At 27.6% G+C, this 24,707-nt stretch overlaps 2 protein-coding genes across 3 annotated transcripts in view; one reads left to right on the top strand and one right to left on the bottom strand.

Moving 5' to 3' along the window:
• Nucleotides 1-4,986: 4,986 nt before the first annotated feature.
• On the bottom strand, nucleotides 4,987-13,229 carry LOC107452914 (zinc finger protein 706). Its single transcript, XM_016069541.3, has 3 exons — nucleotides 13,018-13,229; nucleotides 10,734-10,870; nucleotides 4,987-5,230 (listed from the first exon to the last, which is right to left on the bottom strand). Exons 2-3 carry the CDS (start codon nucleotides 10,866-10,868, stop codon nucleotides 5,141-5,143), a joined length of 225 nt encoding a protein of 74 aa, XP_015925027.1. The 5' UTR covers nucleotides 10,869-10,870; nucleotides 13,018-13,229; the 3' UTR covers nucleotides 4,987-5,140.
• A 118-nt stretch (nucleotides 13,230-13,347) lies between these two features.
• The window catches only part of LOC107452913 (RCC1-like G exchanging factor-like protein), a 31,100-nt gene continuing 19,740 nt past the window's right edge, over nucleotides 13,348-24,707 (top strand). The window contains exons 1-5 of one of the 2 annotated variants that reach the window (XM_043052730.2): nucleotides 13,348-13,518; nucleotides 15,877-16,212; nucleotides 19,584-19,710; nucleotides 21,236-21,361; nucleotides 23,103-23,221. In XM_043052730.2, the coding sequence (XP_042908664.1) occupies nucleotides 15,931-16,212; nucleotides 19,584-19,710; nucleotides 21,236-21,361; nucleotides 23,103-23,221 (654 nt within the window). In that variant the 5' untranslated portion in view covers nucleotides 13,348-13,518; nucleotides 15,877-15,930. Of the gene's footprint in view, nucleotides 13,704-15,876; nucleotides 16,213-19,583; nucleotides 19,711-21,235; nucleotides 21,362-23,102; nucleotides 23,222-24,707 lie in introns of both variants that reach the window. The other variant, XM_043052731.2, reaches the window with a different exon arrangement.

Raw genomic sequence — 24,707 nt, 5'->3', positions numbered from 1 at the left:
AACTATTAACGAAATGCCAGTTTGCGCGATTGCAACTTGCAAAAATTCTGATAGAAAAACAAAAGGAAAAAATATGATTTTCCATGTATTTCCTAAAGTAAATGAAAAACTATGTAAAGAATGGATTCCGAAATGACACAGTTAATATAAAACAGCAATACGTTTTTTTCTATCGTTAAGAACTTTTATAAAAATTCGTTATCTAAATAGAAACCGCCTCGTTACTTCAAAAAGAAAGGCAGGTGAAAAAAATTAAAAAATGGATAAAGTCAAAGAAAATTAAAACGTAAGTAAAAAGTATAAATAAAATACATAATGTACAGTTGAAATTCTCCTAATCTCATGACTTATTTTTTTAATGTAATTATTCTAAATATTTATGATTCTTTTAAAAATTATATTCTCTTGATTTTAAATATCTATAAATTATATCATCTTAAATTTAAATATTTATAAGCAATTGTAAAATTTCGAATGTCATTATGAACCTAAATTATTATTTTGTTTCAGTAATTAGCGTTTAAGGTTGATGTTTCCTAATGATTAAGTATGAACAAATTGCTATTAACGATATATTTTAGAATCGGGGATTCTTAATTTAACTCAATTTATTGTTATAAAAGAATATGTAGATAAAAAAGTGTCGATATATGCTTTCATTTTTCTTAATAATTAAAGTTAAAACTGAACTTTTTAAAATAAAGTATTTATAGTGTCATTTTCGCCAACTTGAAAAATATTTTTATAAGTTTAAAATGGTATTTTTTAAATATAATGACCAAGAAAGTTTTTTTAAACTATGTTTATGAATGGAAATAATGTGTTGATTACGTAAAGTTTGAAAGCTAATAACCAGAAAAAGTCTAATTTATTTTTACAAAGAGAAAGATGCAAAGTTATCATAATATCTTTGCGTGCGATTTTCCGAGATCTGTGGACACAGTGACGTCATGAGGAGGGAAATTGTAGCTTCAGCTGTAAGAGCGGAGTGAACTAGCCCTCTTTAACACCCATCTTGTTAACAATTTCAGTAATCTCCTTCTTCTAGAGCAGAGGTTTCCAACTGGCGGCCCGCGAGCCAAAATATATTAGTTGTCATTTTTTTGCGGACAATTTTCGTAGAAAATCTACATGGGTTTTAAATACTTTTAAGTTTTATATCTTAACTATTTGATATCTGTTGCACATCAATTGTTTAATACATAGGTGCACGTTAAAGTTATTGTAGCCAGAATTTTTTAACATACAATTAAATATTTTTAAAAATCTACTTCTTATTTTAATTTGTAATTCAATACTTTTGTTTTGTACAACTTGATAAAAATCTGACAGTAATATTTAATGTTTTTTCAAACATAAAAGATTCCTATATAAAATTTTGATAAAGTTGCGGCCCGCCATTTGACTGGTCTTTTTAATTGCGGCCCCGGGCCTCATGTAAGTTGGAAACCTTTGTTCTAGAGGTTGCAATTACCCAATTACTCTTAAATGTAACAAATATTTTGAAGGTTTTTTCGCGTATCGCTTATAGAGAATTTTAATTTAAAAAGAAAAATAATGAACAAAACACAAAGCATAAAATGCTTGGTATACTTAAATCCTTCTAAAAGAAAAAAAAAAAGATTGCGTGATTCATTTTCGTTCATGTTCCGTGAAACATAAATGGAATAAAAATTTCCCGTGCAGTATCATTTCGCTAAATCTCACTTTTTATTTTTGATTTCTTCACCAAGATTTTACCTTGCATTCTTGATCAATCGATAAACAACAAATTGTTTGTAGATATGGAAAAAATAAACAAAATAGTTGAGGAGAACAGGTAATTTGCACCCGTTTTTCCTCTTTTAAATCTAGAACAAGATTTAAGACTGAAGCTTCGATTGAGACAGTTCAAATGTTACGTAAGCACTATTTGCCTTGTTTGTTGTCTTTGAGGATGTCGAACTTCGTTGTCTTCTACGTTTCTGTTCTACTACTCCCAGCTCAATTATTTATTTTTAATTTATAATTAACATAATTTGAAAGGTTCATTTAAAAATTTTCTATTCATGAAATCAAAGTTCAACTATAAAAGTAAATAAATCTTAAATACATGTATTCTATCAAAACATATTAAAACTACATGAGTTAAAAAAATAAATAAAGGTGAAAAAGAAAGAGCGCATTAACAAACGCAAGCGATTTCAAACGTATTTTGCAAAAATTAAAATCTTTGTGACTTGTGGACAATTTTTTTTCTAAGGGAAAAAAATTCAAAATTGTCTAAGTTTTTAAACTTAGGGAAAAAACAATTGCACGTTTTTGTACCAAACGCGGAAAAACTTGATGGTACATGATATTTTCGGTTCATTGATTGACCAGAAAAAAATACACACACATACATATATATACATTCCCCGGCCATATTATTAGAAGCACTACAAGATTCAATGTAAAATCTTTAATTATCAGGTGATACTATACAGCTTTACTGTTTTTACGCGGCTGCAACCGGTTTGCACTTGCTTACGTTCGTGTACCAGTTGGCTAACATTGTAATGAAATACGTTAAAAATAAATACAAATAGGAGATATATGAAAATTCTCCTGAATAAAAACCCATTACACTTATGTTTAAACATAAATGTATTGTATATAAACTCGTGCAAAATAGGCAATTATTAGAAAATTACAGTGAGTCTATTAATTCGGCCTAATTATTATAATATAATACCCGATATAATAAATGTTCTTCATTTATATATCGTCTAATTTAACCAATTTATACGCGAACGTAAACAAATTCAAACCGGTTTCAGCCGTGTAGAAACAATAAAGCTGTATAGTATAAACTGATAATTAAGATTTTACATAGAATCTTATAATTTGGCCAGGGACTGTATACATATAAAGACAACAGCGTTGCCTGTATATAAAGACATATATACAGGCAACGCCAGACGCATTTTCTAAATTTTTTTTTATCATTTAAAAAGAATTTATTTTCTTTACTCCCTCAACGTTACATAGCTCAGGTTCTTGCGTAATATTCGCTGAATCCCTTTTGGTTGCTATGTCAGTAGGTCGAACTGAGCGAGGGGTCAAACTTCAAATTTTAGAAACTAGAACGACAGACGAATTCAGTAGGGTTCCAACTTCTAGGTTACAAAAGAACCATCACTCTATATGTATTTCAGTTTATTTTTTGACTCTTGGGTCGGAGAGAAGGTCACCAGAAATATTCCACGGCCAAAAGAAGTCATTCACATACACGCACATAATTCGGGTCAATGCACACCTGAAGCAAACGATAATTTCGTCACGAGTTTAAGTGTCTTATACTAGTTTAATCCTACTCCAAACGATTTTAGCGAATTGTGTACAATTTCTTTTTTACATAATAACCATTCAATTTAAATAAAAAATAATTCCATTTACTTAAATCTTTTTTTAATACGTTGTACAAAACTGCAATGTAGAATGTATATAGAACTATTAATGAAATTATTTTTGGGTTAATAAGTTTCATAAAAGAAAGCGATTTTTTTCTTTTTTTAAAATTACGCAGTTAGTTTCAAAGATATAGTTAAAACTTGAAGTGAAATTAAAATTTAGTGGACCAAACTTAATCCGCTTTCCTGGCAAAACTATTAGGACCAGAATTTCCAGTTCAAGCAGCTTCATTTTTTGAGCAGCAGCCAATTTAAAAACATACGATTCTCTCTTAATACTCAACTAACTTCAATTCTTTTTATTTATACGTTTGTGAAATGATAAAAGGGCGCAAAATGTCCTAAAAAAAACGCTCCTTAGCGTTTAAAATTTGAGTTTTTATGTGTATTTTAGAAAAGGTTTTGGCTTTTTTTGTTTGCTTACAATGGCGGGTATAAATTTTGTTAAGTTTCAAATAGCATAATTTGAAAATGAATTATCAGTTTTGCAAACAAATGGTGTTCCGTAACGTTACATTAATATACGTATTTTAGATACTTCGCGAAAAATGAAAGTAAAAAGGAATACACATGGGTCACATCTGAATAATTATGTGTAGAAAAACAAAAATGGCCATCAAATCACTTCTGAATAAAGCAGGTTTGAACACACACAAAAAAGCATGGAAATGGAGACGAAATAGCGATCATTTAAATGACCCCATAACTATCATGATCGTTGTTTCATCGTTTAAATAAAAATATTTATTTGCAACCCTAATGTGTAACGATATAAAAATGAAGAGTAGATTTTCCTTTTTAAAAACATAGTAAAGGGTAGTCATTAAATTTCATAAGGGCAGTTGCAGGGAATGGAAATTTTGTTTCCACAGAGAGCGTAGCCAAATCTTTCAAAAAAAAAAAAAAAAAACCTTTTAAACACTAAAAAAAAATTAAGAACTAAATACATTAACAAAATGCAATATAATTTTCAAAGACTTTACATGATTATGATAAAATAATTAATTTTTGACAAAGAACTCTTTTTCTTGATTATATTAGCCATTAAAAAGTGATCAAGAGATCGGTTCGATTTCAGAGGGTGGAAAATGAAGCATGAAATTGAGAATACCTTGCAAAATGCAGCAGAGTTGCACACGAGAGTGCAATAATTTCACCGAACACAGTTCTCTCTACGCACTCGCAAAGTATTTCATCAAACATGTAAAATGACTGGCGCTTTCATGCGCTATGAACCGGCGGTAAGCTGAAGTAGATTGTGGTCACATGAATTGAGAAAACGTTGAATAGAACAACGTGAAAAGCACGCATTTGCATAATACGTGGCGAAAATCAAGCATTTTTTAAAAACACACTATGAAAGAAGCCCTTCCAAGGGCTTTTAAAAAAAGAAAATAAGCACATTTAAGTACTTTTTAAAAACGATACGCACCATGTTCCATCATAGAAACAGCACAGCAGTGAGCCCAAACTTCTTTTCAGGCATGTATTTACTAATGACATACTTTGGTCTTTGTGCATTGCTTTTGTTCATAAAATAACCCCAGAGCACAAGTACATAATAACAAATTTATTGTACAAAATTTTGAATGAAAGTTTGGAATACAAGAAGAAAGCACAGATGATAAATACACAAAAAGGCATTCATGCCTGAAAAATTACTGGTTCAGGCACACAAGTGTAAAAAATTTGCATTTATAAAAAAAGAATTAGACATCTTTTAAGTCATCTGGTAAAGGCATTTTAGGATGCTTGTTTTCAAAATGTTGTTTATGGGTTTTAGGATCTGGCATTTGAGCCTAAAAAATAAATAAATATCATTTAAAACAACTATTTAAGGCTAAAGAAAATTTTTTTTATAACAAATTTGCTTTTAAACAATAAAAAGCATAACAATTTATATAAGTTTTTCAGTTGTACTTGTCTCAACCATATGTAATCCATAACCTTTTACTTTTTATGAATACAAAACCTATATTATGCATCTAATTTAAAAGCAAATAGAGGATAGAAATAGCATGTTTAGCAAATAGAGGATTGAAATAGCATGTTTAGCAAATAGAGGATTGAAATAGCATGTTTAGCAAATAGAGGATAGGAATAGCATGTTTAGCAAATAGAGGATAGAAATATCATTTTTAGCAAATAGAGGATAGAAATAAGGTGATATCGCGCATAAAAAAAAAGCATTGCATACTGTAAATATATTCTTGAGTAAAGAAATGGTAGCAATTACACATCTTTTATGCAGGATTGACAAAACCCCAACAAAAGCGGGATTCTTCACAGAAAATTTTTTTCTTTTCTTGTTTCTTCCCTACATGAATAAGATAGAATATACAGAAAGATTTTATTTTATTTAAAGATTTTATGCGGGATTCACAAAAACCCAACATACACGGGATTTTTCATGGAAGGAAATGTATTTTTTTTTGCCCAAGGATAAGTGTTTTCTTTCTTTCTTTGAAATATTTTTTCATGAAAAGNATACAGAAAGATTTTATTTTATTTAAAGATTTTATGCGGGATTCACAAAAACCCAACATACACGGGATTTTTCATGGAAGGAAAATTTTTTTTTTTGCCCAAGTGTTTTCTTTCTTTTTTTGAAATATTTTTTCATGAAAAGAGCCAATTCCCCCCCCCCCTTACATGAATAAGATGTAGAATATACAGAAAAGTATTGTTTGATTAGAACCAAAGGGATTAATAAAAGAAATAGAGTTATGAGAATATCTATTTCAGTTATCTCTTTGCCTTAAATGTATAAAGAATAGCAGATTGATTGATAGTTTATTAAAATGATTCTTTGTAAAATGTAAAGCATAAGTGATTAGTTTTAATTTATAAATTCGTTATATATGCCTTGCATATTATTACAACTTTAATATTTCTTTTTACTTTGAAATGAATGAAAAAAGACGAAGTTTAAGCGTTTGTTTTCCAAGTATATAATTTAAGATTTCGAATCAACGTTTTCAATTGTTTTTAAAATAGGGAAAACACATTTCAAAGAGCTTATCTAATGAAAGTTATTCCTTTATATGGTCACTTTAAAAAAAAATGACATTGTGAAAAATTTAAATTGAGATTTTTAGCATTAAATCTTACATTTAAAAATTAAGGAAGATTTTTGGTTTCAATCAAGCTTTTTCGTCTTTTAAAAAGCTTCTGTTTTTACAAATTTTTTTTATTATGAAGCTGCAGTTAAAAGGGTTTATATTAGACTTAAAAGTTTACTTTTTCTTGAAAATAAGATAATTGGAAAACTGAGACGTTTAGCTTTAGAATTTTCTCTTTAAAAATTAAGACCGATTTTTATATTTTCTGCTTTGATCTTGTATACATATAGATATTTTTATCGACGTTTTTATGATAGCATTGCATTTTTAAAAGTGGTTCTGACAGTTTTTAACGTTTTTTTTTAGTGGATATTTTGAAGAAAAATATTAATTTTAGCATTAAAGTTTTGTTTTGAAAATTAAAATAATATTTTCTTTCTATTTATCTTTTTCTTTCTCGTTACATCTACAGTTATTTTTGTGAATAGCCACTAGTCATTTTCTTTTATTTATCTTAAATATTTTTAATTATTTTAGAAAATTTTACGAAATTTTATTCTCTTTACCCCATACTAATACAGCTAAGTTTTGATTATTTATCAAAAAGACTAAATTTATTAATAGAAAAAATATTTACTAATGAATTAAAAAAAAAAAGAAAAAAAGAAGTCACCGTTTGGCTGCCAAATATTCGGTATACGGTTAAATCACTCTTCGGTACATCTCTAGTTTTAAAACTATTTGTATTAAAATAAACATAAAACCAAATCAATAACATAGCAACAAGTTTCTAAAGTGGCAGATTTTGTTTTCAAATAGCTAATGCAGTGTTCGCCCTTGGAATAAAAAAAAGTCAGGGTGCTTCCTCTCAGAAAAGAACACATTGAGTTTTAAAACGGAACTCACTCAGGGCTCCCAACAAATTTCAGGAAAAGAATTTTCTAGACTTTTTCAGGTAAATTTCAATGGAAATCCATACTATATTTTATCTAAACCATTTATTAGAAAACACTGAATTTTTTAATTGGAATAAGGAATATCAGATTTTGAGCAAAAACAGAATGAGAATAGAAACATGGAAAAGTTTCTCTAAAAAGTGGAATTTTATAAAATAATTGCAACAGATAGTCACTTGTTCAACTTGAATCTCAGTGATTACTGTTATTGACAATTCTAAGACTGGTTATTTTCCAGGTATAATATAGGAATTTTCCAGTTTTTTTTTTGTAAAAAATTTCCCTGACTATTCACTGTTTCTTCGAGTTAAAATAAAAGTCCCTGAAAATTCCAGGTTTTCCCTGTTCTCCCCACGACTCATGGGATTTAACACTGTAAAAATTTATCAAATATGTGATAACTAAATTTGATCCTTAACAATTTATAAATTACCCTCCAATAATATTTCTTTCTAACAGATTATATTACCCGAGCCAAAACCTGCCCTAAACAGTAACCACACACCCCTACTTGAAATAGGTATACCTCGTTACCATAGTCACTGTCACAGGTCCAGACAAATGGTTATTGGAGTTCTTACTTTAGACAAATGATAGATATCCTTTCTTCCATTATTATACTCCCTCAAACAGGATATTTTTATACAATCATCTTCTGTACGAAGTACAGTAGAGCGCCGATTATCCGAACTGCTGGGGACCGAGCACGGTTCGGATAATTGTTCTCAGATTATTATAATTTACGCACTAACTTCCCTTCAAACTTTTTCTACGCTTAGGACTGGCAGTACTATCTAAAATAGCTCTAGCATGTTTAAAAGTTTTTTTTTTAATTTTGAATTATTTTTATTATATTTCACCTTTTTCTGATTTTTTTGTCAATTACTGATTTTAAGACATTTTTCTTTATTTTCTTGCAAAAGAAATCCAGCAAAGACTTTTGTTTCAAAGAAGATGCTCTTTTTTGAGCTGCCATATCCCTTATTCTTTTCAAATAAAGCAACTGAACTGGATCAACATCATTTTGACGTTCTAGCCAATTCATTGCAATATCTAATGAATTGCACGCTTCTGCATGAGGTCCACTATCTTGAACATCTACTTCTTCCTCTTCGCCTGCGGAGTCCCAATTTTAATTCAAAATTTCAACATCATTTTAAATCCTGGGTCGTTTTCAGTGTCTTGGCATCAGTCTTCTATTTCTTCTGCTGTATAACTTGGCATCTTTTCACCCGGAAGATCTACTGGTTCAAAAAATTCAATTTCGTTTGTTTTTCTGCTAAGAATTTTATCCCAAGCACTTTAATCACTAATCATTAAAGCCCAGATTTTGATGACATTTGCATTTTTTGTCCTTTAGAGCATTTTTTAAGATTTATAGGGCATTTTTCTTTAAATTTTGGGGCGTATTTTGCATTTTAAAGTATTTTTTAAGTTTTTTGTTAATTTTTTCCAATTTTTATTATTACACTGGCTTCCAAACAACGAAGAAAATCTCTAGGATATTAACCAGTGAAGCAACATCTTACTTTCAGACAGGAAACACTAGTTTACATTTCAAATTACCAAAAAACATTTAATAATCCAATGTAATTCTGATATTTAGTAATATTATGAGATAGAAGTTCATATATTCATTAAAGTTTCTATACAAAATGAAAATGCTTCGGTGTCAATATATTTTCCTTTTTTTTGTTGTTGTTATTTTGGGATATAAACATATTCTTCAAACTGATGAACGTAGAACATGTATTGCATTGCTTTATATTNGAGCTGAATGTCGCAAAATGGCGCAGTTATGCCGTTTTGTCTCAGTTTGTCGCAAATGGCGCAGGCGTAGCATCCCTGTAAAGAGTAAAACATTGTTTTAGTTCACTATTTTTACTTTATTTAAGACATTTTTACATTTTTAGGGGCATTTTTTGCACTTTTTAAGGGCATTAGTTGAGATTTTTGAGGTCATCAAAATCCGGGCTCTACTAATCATTAACCATAAGGATAAGTGACAACCACCCATCATCCAATTGTAGAACTTCAGCACTTATCTATTCATAAGCTCCTTCCTCATTCCAACCTGTGTAGACTGTCAAAATGAAGCCCACATTCTTGGAAGATAAAAGAAGCGAATTCAGACATAGTTCGGATAATCGGCGCTCTGCTGCATCTGTCTAACATAAATTTAGATTTTTTATCTTTTCCCTTTCTATTATTTCAGCAAAAATTGCCCAACTGTAAATATATTCTTTGTTTTATTCTAATGGCCTGTATGCTTTCACCTGTTACATCATTCAGAATTTTCCTGTTCTCCTTAAAGCAAAATATCTTCTGCTCAGAATAAAAGATACTCACTATATTCAATAACAGAATTTCTAACAGGTTTGTTAGAACTGTTACTGATACACACAGTGGGCACTGTGTGTATCAGTAAGTAAATGGATATGATTACATCTTTCTGTAAGATCTTTGAATTTATTTACCCTTTCTTTTGAAACAAATGCCACTTTGATATTTTGGGTATTTTCTGCAGCAAGCTTGCATTTTCTTCTGCAGTTTTGACTCATCTTCTAGTCAAGATTACTCTAAATCAGTTTACAGCTAAATGTCTTTCCCCATACCATATTTTCTGTCCTTCTGTTACCATTAAATAGCTACTCAAACAATAACCAAATAAAATTTTAACTGTTAAATGCAATTTGAATTAAAAAAATAATTCTACCTTACATAAAAAAAAAACACTAAGTTATATTTCTAAATATAATAGCCCCTATTTGAGACAGTAGGGATGTAGTATTTTGGTAATGGTAGGACAATCAGTGTGTCACTAAATAATAGGACTGGTGGTTAAAAAATAAATTTCTTCAAAATTACTTAAATGAAAGCCTACTTGGATATTTAAAAGATAAAAGTTAATCTATACATTATTGATGGGAAATAAATTTGTTCAAATGACAGTATGTAACAAAATAGAAACTTTCAGCATTGCATACCTGCCAACATTGGAGAAATAAAATAATGGAGATTTTACTAGTGACATTTTTTGGGCTACGTGTTTAGCTTTGATATATTATACAATCACAACCATAAGACTATATTTATAAATTATCCTAATACAAATAATTTTACTTAAAAATAAAGGAATTTTTTTTAAAAATAAAAACATTCTGTTGATTTAAATCAAGCAAACCCTGCTGTTAACAACTGATGGATAGTTAAGGGTAAACTGATTTAGATCTGATAGGTTGGACACCTAAATAACTTAAAAATATTTATTTTATTATTACTACCTTGCACACAGTGCACACATGAGTTAGTGCTTTTTGTGCTGCAGCCTTTTGATCATGCCCTTGTTGTCTCTTAGCATCCTGTACTTTTTTTGCATTCTTTTGTTGGGATTGGATCTTTTGCTGACCACGGGCCATGTCTAAAAATGAATAAAATTATCAGCATACACTGTACATAACATAAAAAAGACTAGGGGTCTGTCCAGGCCATATTTAATACCGTTTAGTGGAACCTTCATAAATTCAACTTAAAGATAAACGGTATATTCACAAAATATTTTTTCTTAAAATTTTATTTTTGTGACTCGTAAATTACGATAAATCCATATTTTTGTGATTTTTTAATATAATTTTCATAAATTAAGTCAAACTTTTCACAAAATAGGTACCTCTCAGAAAAACCTAGACAGACTCCTGAAGACATCTTTCATTGATGAAACAAAAATTGAAATTTACAACTGAGCGTTCATCTCCAGATGAGGTGACTCTGGTTCGTATCCCAGCAGAGACCTGGTCTATATAAATTCTGCTTCTGGCGTGTAACGACCAGAGCCGACATAAAATATCCTCCGTGGTAGATGATATGTGTTAGAACCCCCTTGTAGTCAGGCTTACACTGAGAGTATTTTCTATCTATGTAATCCAAATGCAGGCAGGTTTCATAAAAATACCCTCCAATAAGGCTAATTTGTCCCAACCCTTGATCTATGAGTTTATTTGTCTTCTGGATTGGGTTCAAAATTACAAGGCTAAAGAATTGAACATTAGTAGTTGTAAACTCAAAGTTGGGTCGACTGTTCAATGACAGTAATATGAAATTCAAAACTACTATTAAATAAAATTTCTTACGATTTCAGTTAAAATTAATTTAATTCACGCTTTTTACCACAACAGTTTTGGTATGTTACATTAATAATGATAAATTCATTATGAATATTGTTGCTTTGTAACAAATATATGATTACTATTGGCTTAGTTTTACATATAAATAACAAGTCATTATTCTAATAAATTACAATGTGTATTTGAATTATTTTGAACTAGCTGCGTAATATGTATTCAAAATGTCTGAAAATATTACATTATTAATATAGTAAAAATATGCATAACCTTCTAAACTTAAAACAACAAATGCCTTTATACAACTATAAATGCAAATTCTAATGCTGCTATTTTAAGAGAATGGTTTAATAAAGAAGTATCATTTAAAATAAGATTTATAAAAATAGGTCAATAAATTTGGTATATGCTAAGGACATAATTAGGGATTTGGCAGAATATTTAGCAAAAAAAAAAAAAAAAAACACACTTTNAAAAAAAAAAAAAAAAAAAAAAAAAAAAAAGGCTGAAAACCAAATATTTGGTGGCTAAATAGCAACATTTTTGTATTAAAAAAATCAATAAATATTACTAATGATTTTTTTTTAACTATATAAATGAGTAGAAATAGTTTTACACATAAATAAGTTTAGTCATTATTGAAAAATAATCTTAACTTAACCATGTTATTGGAATAAGGAAAAGGATAAAAACTAAAATAAAAATATTTAAGACAAATAAAAAACTGAGTAACAGTTATTAAAATAACAAGAATAATAAAGTTGAAAGAGTTATAATCTATAAAAATACAGAGCTATCATAACGCCTATATATAAAAAAAAATTTATATGCTAAAGCAAAACAGAAAAAATAAACATTGATCTTAATTTTTGAAAGAAAATTTTAAAGCTAAAAATCTCAGTTTAGGGGATAGTTTTCCAGCAGGATATTTATATTAAAAACTAATAATACTTTGATAGTACTCTGTTCAAAGGAGAAATAATTTTTATTTATTAACCACTCAAAAATTCTTTAATTTCAAAATGTATTTGATGCACAAGTATTATTTTAATTTAAAAAAAATAAAAAAACATTTGAGAATATTAAAACGCAAAAATATTTATGCTTAGCAAATACATGCATTTTTAATGTAAATTTCATTTATCAAAGATATATTCATAAAACAAAACGAATCGTGACATATAAATAATAATGCAACAAACTCATTGATATTTACTAACGACATAATATACGTACGATACAACATCCGACACAAACAAAGTACTAGCAATACATACGTTTAAAATCTTTACAAAATGCCTACCTAGAATAGCTTTTAATAGTAACTAAGAAAATATTAATTAACAAAATAATTTAAAGAAAATTATGTGCAGAAAAATGACAGAAGTGTAAAACAAACAATAAACGTTTGGCAATTAATAAGTCTAATTTTAAAAGTGATATTTACCTGATTATAGGATATGTTCTTGTAAAAATAAGATGTAAATGTTATGTACAAAAATAGTTTCAAAGAATACTATTGAAGTAAGAAATTATTTAGAAAAATATTCGCAATATACGTCCTGTTCCCGTGCTCCCTAATATAGATCCAGCATAGAAAAGAATAGATTAAAAAATATCACCATCCACTGAAGCCTGAACTTCCGAGAAAAAAATACACGTTTATAGATTTGAAAGTGTTAGCCTCTCGGCTCGCTTGTAATTTAGGCCAAAATAGAATATGTAAGCTCTAACCAAAATGTGAAAATTCACAACACGCTAAGTACAGGTTCATAATTAAGCAGAAATAGGTAGAACAAAGTCTTTTAGATTAAAAATTTTAAAATGTTGCATAAGTGTTTGTTAGCATTTATAAAATTTTAAGTTTTTTAAATTTAAATCAGCTTAATTTTTGAGTTTTTATGCTGCAAAACCCTTGCAGTGCTGTTTTTTTTAACTAATTCAAAATGTTTGTAAATTTTGTTATTTAAATCTTTATTTTAAACTAGTAAACTTTTATCGTCTGTTATTACCTGATTGTTTCAGCACTAGTGCCATAAATATAAAGTAGTAAATAAATTAATGAAGAAGAAATATGATACATTCCATAAAGCTAACAAAGAAGAAAGAGATCTGTCCTGTGTTACCTTTATGGTTGACTTACTAATTTTTAGTTAATACAAATCAATTTACTAAATATTAATTGTGTGTTATTAAAGATTGAAGTTAAAACTTAATTTAAAATCAACAAAAATCATTTAACAATTACATTTATAGATTCCTTTTATTTTTAACTAATTCGACAAGACATGATAATTGCTGAAAAGTGTTTTTTAAATAAATTGGTATTTTTAACAATAAAATAGTTTAAAACAGTTAGTGGGAACTTGATATAGTGTCCAGTTTGCACATGATATATAATCTAGGCAATTGAAGGATTTAAATCGAATTTAATGTTAGATTTACAAAAAGTTTTTCGAGGAGCTATGTTGGATGTTATTTTACTATTGAATTCTCTTAGAATAAACATTGAATTATTTTACATTGAATTCTTTTAGAATAAACATGTTTCATAATCGTGAGCAAATATTTTTTGATTTGCAATATTTGTAGAGATAAGCTGAAATAGCAAAAATTGTAATTAAAATTAAGGAACTCAAAATTTTAGCCGCTCTTCTGATTTAAATATTGGGGTCCTTTTTTAAAGATAGTGGCTGTCACCATAATTTAAGGGTCCAGATTCAAAATAAATCATAAAAAAAGTCTATGTTTATTTAATGAAAATTTTTGTGTTTGATTCTATTATCGAAATTATCTTCCCCGCAAATAAATTAGCTCAAGAAACTAATTGCACAACTTAAAATCTTTTCAAAAAAGCTAGCAAAATAATTTAAACTATTCTATGCAAAAATATTTAATAATTATAATTTTTATTATTTAATTTAATAATGTTCGAAAATTTTTTCAATGATATATAATATTTTTTACTACACATTTTGCAATTTTAAATAACAACATAGACTATTTTTGATCTTAATCAAATCAGTTAGTAGTTCATGAAATGTTAAAAAATAAAATTGTTCTGAGGAATAAAAATAAATTTTTATTCCTCAGAAGGTTTCATTTGATTTTGTTTAAACATTGAATTCTAACACAATGTAATTTATTTAAAAATCTTTTAATTTAAACAGTAATGATCTCCCTTAAAGCTTATAAATTCTGTTATGATCTCCCATCATTACTGAATTAAATAAAAATCAATAATATTATTTAGTCGATACTATTTCTTACAAATGAGATTTGATTATTTGGTTAATACTATATCTGACATTTGTCATGCATTATTTAAAAAACGGTTTTTTAAAAATTGGATAATGTGAGATAAGATTCGTTTGTAAAAATTTTAATAAAAGTTGGAAATGTTTTTTACCAACGCACATTCAATAATAATGTCGAAAAATACTTTTAATTAATTTAAAGCTTGCTATTTCTTTTTAACAAAAAGAAACAGAGTTACTGCTGCGAGCAAATTCTCTAAGAGATATGTATCGTGTAATCGAGAAAAAAATTAAAAAATTTTAGAAACCTTATATCTGCCTTTGAAGATTTTGGACAATTAAATGTATTTTAAAAATTTATTTACACATTAAAATCAAAATATAATTAGAGCAGTGAAAATTTCTGGAACATTTTTTTTCATCAAAAAAATTCCTTAAGAAAAATATACTTTTAAGAGTTAATAAAAATACTTTTTAAATGCAGTCTCTTCATTAGCACTTGTTGAATTATTTTTTATTTCAACAAAATCTTTAATAGTTTTTCAATTTTATAAAATTATTTCAAATTCATTGAAAAATTAAAAAGTTATACATTCAAAATTGTACTCCTATATAAAATAAAAATATATAAGAGAATATACATTTAAAACAGTGAAATGTAACTTGTATTACTGTACTACATTGTATATATGAACTATATACACTATGTGTATAAACACATTATGAGTAATAGCTATATATTTTATAACATTGCCTACCTTTTAATTATGAGTCTAGAAAAGGTTACTTTCTTGTTAGAATTTTAAAAAAACGAAGTGCATTTAAAACAAATGAACAAATATGACCACACTTTAAAAACTATTTCAACTGAGAAAATAGTTTCTATCATAACGAGGAGTTTGCATAATCTAAAAATTTATGACTAACATATTCTGCATGGCCATTGTTCCATTATGTTCTGTTCCAACCAATATTGTAGTGCAATATATTGTAATAGTATATATCTTATTGCAATAATTTTTTTAACAAGATATATTTTATTTTTTCAGTAATGCTGTTGTTTTCTATCATCTTATTACCATATTTATTAGTGAAAAAAGAAGATGGCTATAAAGAGGACTTTTCATTTCAAAAATTATCTAATCTGTGCTCAATCAAGATGTTATGGAAAACTAGTTAGAGAACAAGATCCCGAAGAAACAACTAAAATGCCTATCTTTGAATATGCTACTGAAAACACTAAACGCAGAAAGCGTGTCTACGTGTGGGGTAATGCCCTGTTTGGAGCATTAGGGAAAATTAATTTTATAAAACCCGCTAATGGCCAAAAACCTCTAAAAAGTATGCATTTTCCTTGGAGGCTATCTTTTGCTGAACTTCATAGAGTAATTAATTATATACCATTTCATTTTTTAAAATTTATTTCTGCACTTTTAAATTACGTATAACTTTTTTTCAGACTTTATCGTTGTAAATATTTGAAATGATACTGATTTATTTTATTGCATTTTTGTTACTGATTTGTTCATACATTTAAAAACTGTAGAAGATCTTTATAACGCAAACCTTGAAATGTGAGGCTTCACGTTACATAAAGTTTTGGGTTCTGGGCAGGGTGTCTGCGCACCTGGAAAGGAATGAAAAATCAGAGAAAGTCATGAATTTTGGCATTGCACAAAATTTGTCATGAAATGTCATGATTTTAACTATTTTTTAAAAAAAATCATGGAAAGTCATGGATTTAGGTTGCCAAAAAATCTAATTTTTAAAATTTAATCTCCCCACCCCCCAATATCAAGGAGTTCCGAATATCTGAATTTGTAATGAAATCCCCACTCACAGTCATATTTTATTAAAATGTAAAATGTTTTTATCATGTTCTTTAAAAATTATGGCGTTCTTTCAAAAAATGAAAGAAAAAACATCATTTATAGATCGGATTATCTCTTAAACTTCTGTGATTTAAGCTAAACATACTAAGCTTACTTTTTAATTATTTTTGATTTTAAACTAATAAATATTTTTAAGCTATTGATGTTTAATGAATCACTAGTAATCAAATAAAAAAAATATCAACCTCCTTTGCTGTCTAATTAAGCCGCGTGCTTGCGTTCATAATGGTAAGTTGTTAGTAACAGTTCTAAATGCTCAGGAAATATTTGTACTATTTCTAAATAATATTATTTTCAAATGGTATATATCTTTTTTGTGTGGTGTATAATGGGCATTAAAGGTGTTTTATTTAAAATTAGAATTTTATATTGGAGTAAAATAGTTGAAATATTAGTTTGTCTAGAATATTGAAATGGTGTAAAACAATTTTTAGAAAAGAACTTCTAGACATCAATATCTCTCAATCTAACTTGCACATTTATGACGGAAAGAATCTTTAAAGAATACACTGGAATTAGAAAATTATTACAAATATTATGAATGGAATTCATTTGCTTATCATTTTAATTAACTTTTCAACTGATTCAATTTGTTATTATTATTTCTTTTTTTTTTAACTTATGCACTTTTTATAGTTCTACCAAATATAGACTCAGAAATGTTCTTATATGATAACTAGGACTGAGCGAAGTAAGAAATTTTATTTTGTGATACAGGGCTCGAAAAACTGCCCGTCCTCGGCGGTCAAAAATTCCCCGCGGACAATTAATTTCTCGAATCCGACGTCCGCGTGGACGGCCATTTTCCCGTAAAATGTTCGTGATACATTTTCAGTTTTTGTTATCTTACAAGAGTCTAGCACCTCACTTCTAAAATTACCCTCTAATCTAGAAATACAGCAACATACTGCATATGGTGGGATTGATGTTTTCGCTGTCTGGGAGTACTGTAGTGGTTGAAAGGGGCTTATCAGCAATGAACTTACAAAAAAACACATTATGCACCGGTCTTAAACAAGAAGCGTTAAACGCAATAATGAACATGTACCTAAATGCAAAACCCCTTTCAGATTTCTGTGCAGAAACCTCTGTAAATCATTGGCTTGATTGTGCAACTGGCAAACGTCATATTTGATTCATTTAAAAAAACGTAGTACTCTCGGATAAATTGACATTTGACTTTACATTTGACATTGACATTTGACATTTGACAGATAACTTGACTTTTGTCATTTAAATTATTTCATGAAATAAATACTAGGTTACTATTAGTAACCTAGTATTTATTAATACTAGGTTACTATTAGTAACCTAGTATTTCTCTTATTACTGTATAATGTAATCCTAGTAACTACCAATTCATTGTGCAATTAATATAAATATTTGTAATAAATAGGAGAAAATCATGTTTTTATTTATTTAGAAGCTACGGGTTAGTTTCAAATGAGGACAGGTACATTGTTGGACATGCCGTCCTCGGGGACGGGTAAAATTTCTGAATTTTTTCGAGCCCTGTTGTGATATATAGTCTTGTTAGACATCGCGATATAACATATGTTCGAAAATCATCTGTAAGAAATCTTTAAATCAAACAAAAATAAGTGAAATAAAAAATTTTCATTAGAATCTAAAATGTTAATTCTAAAAAAATGCTTCTATAACATCAATAGCATTGCTTAATTCTTTCAGTTAAAATAATAAAGATGGATTGACTTAAGACTGATGTCTTAAAATAAAAACAAATGCAAGCTTTATTTTAATGTTTTTTTCATTTAAAAATGACTTCAGATTTATTGGTTTAAAAAAAAATAATAAAACTTGAGCGAAATATTTTACATACATGCATTAAAAATTAAAAGGAAAAAAATGTATAAAACAAGCCAAAGAAATGTTCATTTAGTAAAACATTTTTAAAATTATTTGTTGAAAAAAAAATGTGCTTTTGTAACATCGTTAGACCTTTTATTTATTTATTTAAAATAATAAAGTGTATTGACTAATGGTCAAATTCTATACTTAATAAATGTAAAATTAAATGTAAGTTATTTATTTATTTATTATTGTTTTCTGTTTTGAAAAACAAAAATCTACAAAAGATTTATTGGTTTAAAAATTATATTGACTATATAGCAAATCAATACTGACTATATAGCACATGTTCTGCGCCCGGTTCGCACCTACAACACTGCTGACGTAAAAATATCCTCAGTGGTAGACGGATTATGGATTACAGTCCCCTTGCTGTCAGGCTAACTGTGTTAGGTTTTCGTGGTTTTCCTCTCCATGTAACGCAAATGCGGGTCAGTTCCATCGAAAACTCCTCCACAAAGGCAAATTTCTCCCGATACTTGATCCAGGAGTCTCCTTGTCTTTTGGATTGGGTTCAAAATTACAAGGATACGGTGTTGAATATTGGTAGCCGTAAACCCAAAATTGGGTCGGCTGTTCAACAAGGGTTATAAAATAAAATAGTTAACTCTCAATAATGTAAATACGGTCTGGTCAGTAAAAAGGCATTCTCTTTTAAAGTGTGCGGCATATTTTTTATCTGAAGAATATTTATTTTGAAGATCATGGTGGTTTATCATGTATGTTTACTTTGTAAATGTTAATGCCTAAGATTGTAAGAAGGAAGTACGGTAAAATGATATTCATTTTTTTTTATGGATATCATTAATAAATTACAATTCCACCCATTTTTCATATGATACTCACTTAAGTAACTGAAATGTGGATTTCATGTAATTTTAAACTACATCTAGTTTTGTTATCTTCATCATTATTATTTTTTTTAATTATTTGGTGACTTGGAAAATTAAATTGTTGTTATCATTAAATTGATATATTGATTATTTTTGTTTCAGGTGAGAGACATAGCTTGTGGATATGGATTCACAGTTTTTGCAGCATCTAATGATGAAAATGATTTTTCACTTTTTGGTGTAGGGCTTAATACTGATTTTCAAATAGGCTACCATTGTAAAAGAAAAAGTATGAATTGGTAAAATATTATCAAAATATAACAATGATATATAAATTGACAAATATAGTTTTTTCTTTCTTTTTATTTAAAATTATTTAAGATTTTTGTTAATACTTTAATAAATTCAAAAATCGAATTTTATAAAATTGTTTTTTGACTTTGAATGAATATTTTGTTTTATCGAATATTTTGTATTTTCAATGAAAAATGGGAATAAACTCAAAATAATCACATAAATTCTTCAAATCATATTAATATGAAATGAATAGAAAATAAATAAATTTTAAGTTATTTAATTTAAAAAATAATTGATTAATTTACTGATTAGTTCATTGATTACAGTTAGATTAATTTGGAAGATGTAAATGAATCAATAACTTTTTTTGCACTTTTTTTAGTGTTTTACAAGGTAGAACACAGGTTTTACAGGCAACAGGACAAACTTTAAAGTAAGCCTCTTCAACAAAACACAAAAAGTTTTACTTGAATATTTTTAGATATTTGTTAAAGCTCTTTCAAAATTATAGTTTAATCTTTGATTCTTGGATCTATCAATTTTCATAAGCTTTCTAATTTCTTTCTTTCTAATTTCCATTTTAATTTGTGCATATTTTTGCTGAAATATATATAACTATATAGGGCTTACCAGCAATGAAAATTTAGTGGTCCAACAGCACCACCTATGTTTTATTCAGTTGTCCAAAAACTTAATATGGTAGACGAACTTGTGGGAAAAAATTGAACCTTACATTTACATATTTCTATTTCATGTTATAGTGCATATTAAAAATTATTAATTATCATTCATAATACTCTGAAATTAATTAAGTTTATTACACTATAATGATTGAAGATAAGTATTTACTGAAATGAATACAATATAAAAACTAAAATGCTGAGACTGAATAAATAAATAAATGAGGAAAATAGAGAAAGTAATAGCTAACAATGTATTATATTAGTAATTAATTATCTAAAAATTATAAATTTTAAATAAAATCAATTCTAAAAGGGCAAAAAATATTGTTTTATTGATGAGCAATTATACTGTCAATACATGAATGCAAAGCACAGCACAATATGTAAATTTGAAATTTAAACATATTTTTTTCGCAATGGAATATGAATAAAAAGGTGGTGTTTTTAAGGGACGGTGGCTTATTTTTACAACAAAGGCACATTTATAGGGATCAAAAAGCAACCAGGGCAGGCTGCTGTTCTAAAAAATCTTAGGAGAACAGTCATATATATATATATATATATATANTAATTATAAATTAATTATTTAAAAAATTAATTAATTTAAATATTAAGTATAATTTATAGGATATATACTTTCTTTATAATGCCATTACATATTTCTATTAATATAAAAAGTTTCAGAGCTTTTTATTCACTTTACTTTTTTGGGATTTTATGAACTGAAAAATGACAGTTTTCGTGAGAATGACCCATATATATATATGCAAATTGGTTTCTTTAAAAGTGTTATTATATAATTTTATTGTGTAAGAACTAATTTCCTTTCTGCAGATCATCCTCTAGAGATAATTGGTGAACCTGTCCCTATAGCATTGCCATTATATAACTCAAATACAAAAGCCATTAAAGTTGCTTGTGGTAGGGCACATACGATTGTGCTCACAGATAAAGAAGGCAGTAAGTTTTTTTTTTTTAAAATGTTGAAAATTATTGTAAATTAACTGTCTTAATGTTATCAAAGAAAATGTTGATAATAAAAAAATATGTCAACAATTTGATGAAATATGTTGCTTATATAAACATGTTTTCTAATGCTAAGAGAAGTATGAAAAATCAAGGAGTATGAGGGATTTGCACTAGTTAAAACAGTTGATTGATATACTAGAAAAAAACTTGTGTAGTATGCAAAGTGTATATGCAGAAGAAAATCTCTTGTGTATCTTCTGCAGGAAGTAAAATAATCATCTAAAGAATTTCATCTGAATTCTTAATTTGTTTTTTCACCTGATTTGTATTTTTTTTTAAATATTTAAAAAGCAAAAAGTTTTTTGTTATTGGGAGTTCGAATATGTATATTTCCATGAATCATTAGGTGCTAAATCAATAGTCACAGGAAACTGAAGCGGATGTATATATACTTGATAACGTAAAAACTTTATTTTCTTCAAGAAATTATGATAAAGTGGACTTGTGTAGGGGGGGGGGTCACATCACCCATGTCAACCTTCATCATGGGTGCAAGTCTTCCGTCCCCAGGACGGATTTCCGTCTTTCGAAAATGTTCACGGGTGCAAGTAAGACGGAAACAAGACTGACTCGAAGACAGAAATCGGAATTTTTTTTTTCTGTCCTTAACAATATTTTTTAGGTCTACGTTATTGGTCTACTTTCTTATGTCCTGTTGTTATTTTATTAAAAGACATGAATAAATATTTTTTGTACAGTATTTAAACCAAGGANTATGGTAAAGCTTTCTTAGATAGTTTGCATATGTCGAGGGGGTATTGTGTATGTTTGGTATTTCAGTCAAAAAATTTTCAGTCCTAGCCTTTTTTCCAACTTGCACTCATGACCTTCATATATGAAAAGGTACACCAACATAGAATCTAGGTAACATGTCTTATATACTAGTGAATTGGAATTCTATTTTTTTGTTGGTAGATACACTACAGACTCATTACCTATATACCTTCCTATAGTACTTCCTATATCCTTCCTATATCAAAACAGAGACCCATTCTCAAGACAACAGACATTAATGAGGAAAACAAAAGAGATTTATAACATTAAACGTAAAATTGATGAAGAAAAGTTTATAATTTAAATTTTTATCTATTTTCCTTTTTTTTTATAACAAAAATGTTTAGAACCTTCTTTGTATTTCTCATTAATGTCTAACTAGTCTTCAAAATGAGCAGCTATTTTTGAAGGCACTATAGAGCCCAAAAAATATTCAGCCAACACAAGCATTAATAGTAAAACAGTACAATATTCTTGATGACAAATTTATTGATACACAATTAAAGCTAAATCAGAAATGATTTCAAGAGAAATTTTAAAGTTCTTGGGGGCAAAGGTGATGAAAACATTACGAGCCGAATTTAATTTTGATCATTGTACCATGGAGAACATGGTGATTAAGAATGAAAAATCGGAGGTAATTGTAGAAATGGATTCTGGTTTTGAAAGTTAAAAAAGAAATTGATTAAAGCAAAGAATACGGATCTCAAACTTTGATGAATATTTCTTTATTATATATTATTTTGTAGACTTTTAAAAATCTTTTTTTTTTACCAAATCAGAACCTGTTTCCTATGAAACAAAAGTAACTGATAGAAAATTCAAAATGCATACATATTGTTGATTACTCTTAGATGTTAGATTTGGTGTTAGAAATAATAGCCAAATGTTTTTTAAGTTTTCAGTCTTGGAAACAATACTTATGGGCAGTGTGGTGTGCTTTCAAATACAGCTGAAAGAAAGGAGGATCTAATAAAGGTTCATAAAGTTGAAGGAATTGATGAAGACATTGTTGAGGTATATGAGGTTTTCATTGAAACTTAATTAAATGTTACTTTGAATGTTTTTTTTTGGTGTAAGAACCAAATTTACTCTTAACTGACTAAACATTTTACCTTTTTAGTAGTTTGTAGGTTTGACACAGGTTGGGCTTATATGTTTTCTTGACAATAGAGCATTAAAATGATGTGAAAACAAAATGTAAAAAATAAAAAGTTCGACACAACAGAGTTTCAATTTAAGAAAAAACAATTTTAGTTTCAAAAGTTAGAAAGTAGAAAATTTGGTATTTTAAACAACTTAAATCTTGCTGTAGAATCTCATACTAAATTACATTTTGTCAATATTTTTCATGGGTAAAGGCGTTTTTCACAGTTATCGTCATAAATGTTTCGAAGTAATGTGTTTTGCACCTGAAGATCTATCAAGTTCGTATAAATGAGGATTTATTAACAATTTATTTTATCACCATCAGTGAGCAGTCAATTTATGTATATAAATAATGGCCCTGCTCTATGTGATTCGATGCCTTTGAACTTGACTCAGAAGACAAGAAAACTTCTGAACCATTTGCTTTACCGAAAAAAAAAAGAAGAAAAAAACTCACTTCACAATGATATGTCTGGATTAAAGTCATATGGTTTACATACACTGCAGATATTTTGAAAAAAACCTTTATTAATTGAGTTACAACTCTAAAAACTATATTTCATGATTAGTATTGCAAAAACGAATTTAAAATTATTTTCTTAATAGCTTATTAAATATTATTTATTTTTTTAAAGGAAATGGAATTAAGTTTAATAATTCATATCAAATTACAAATATTTTCACATCATTAAACCGAAAGATTTTAAATTTTTAACCTAATTTACTAGAACATTAAAATTTTTTTGAAAAAAGAAAAATTTAAAAATCAAAATTTGCAGTGTAATAGTCATTTAACTAAATTCAACAAGAATAAAAATATTTTTTAAAAGTTATATGTTACAGATGAAAAGCCAGTGAAAAATAGAAAAAAATTCACATGTAATAAGTTTTGCTTTTATTAACTGCAGAAAATCTATTTATTAAGTTTTTCAGCATTGAACACAATGGATTTGCCGCCGTATCAAGGTATCAAAGCTTTTTTTTTTTCAAGAAAAAAGGTTTTATTTATTTTTTTTTTTTAAATTTTTTTTTAGCACTTTAAGTATGAGACCATCAAATGAATTTATTTGTGCAAAAATCTTGATTTGAAAAGTTTTGCATTTTTATTTATTCTTGAAAATATACTTAAATGTCATATTTTTGATATTAAAATTTTTTTTCTTCTTCAGAAAAATGTATTTACTAATATTTTAANAACCATCAAATGAATTTATTTGTGCAAAAATCTTGATTTGAAAAGTTTTGCATTTTTATTTATTCTTGAAAATATACTTAAATGTCATATTTTTGATATTAAAAATTTTTTTTTTCTTCAGAAAAATGTATTTACTAATATTTTAATTAATGTTTCTTT

The sequence above is a fragment of the Parasteatoda tepidariorum genome, chromosome 2, assembly GCF_043381705.1.
Source record: "Parasteatoda tepidariorum isolate YZ-2023 chromosome 2, CAS_Ptep_4.0, whole genome shotgun sequence".
Lineage (NCBI taxonomy): Eukaryota > Metazoa > Arthropoda > Arachnida > Araneae > Theridiidae > Parasteatoda > Parasteatoda tepidariorum.
The sequence above is the reverse complement of the archived record's forward strand: the minus strand, read 5'-3'. Positions and strand labels throughout refer to the sequence as shown.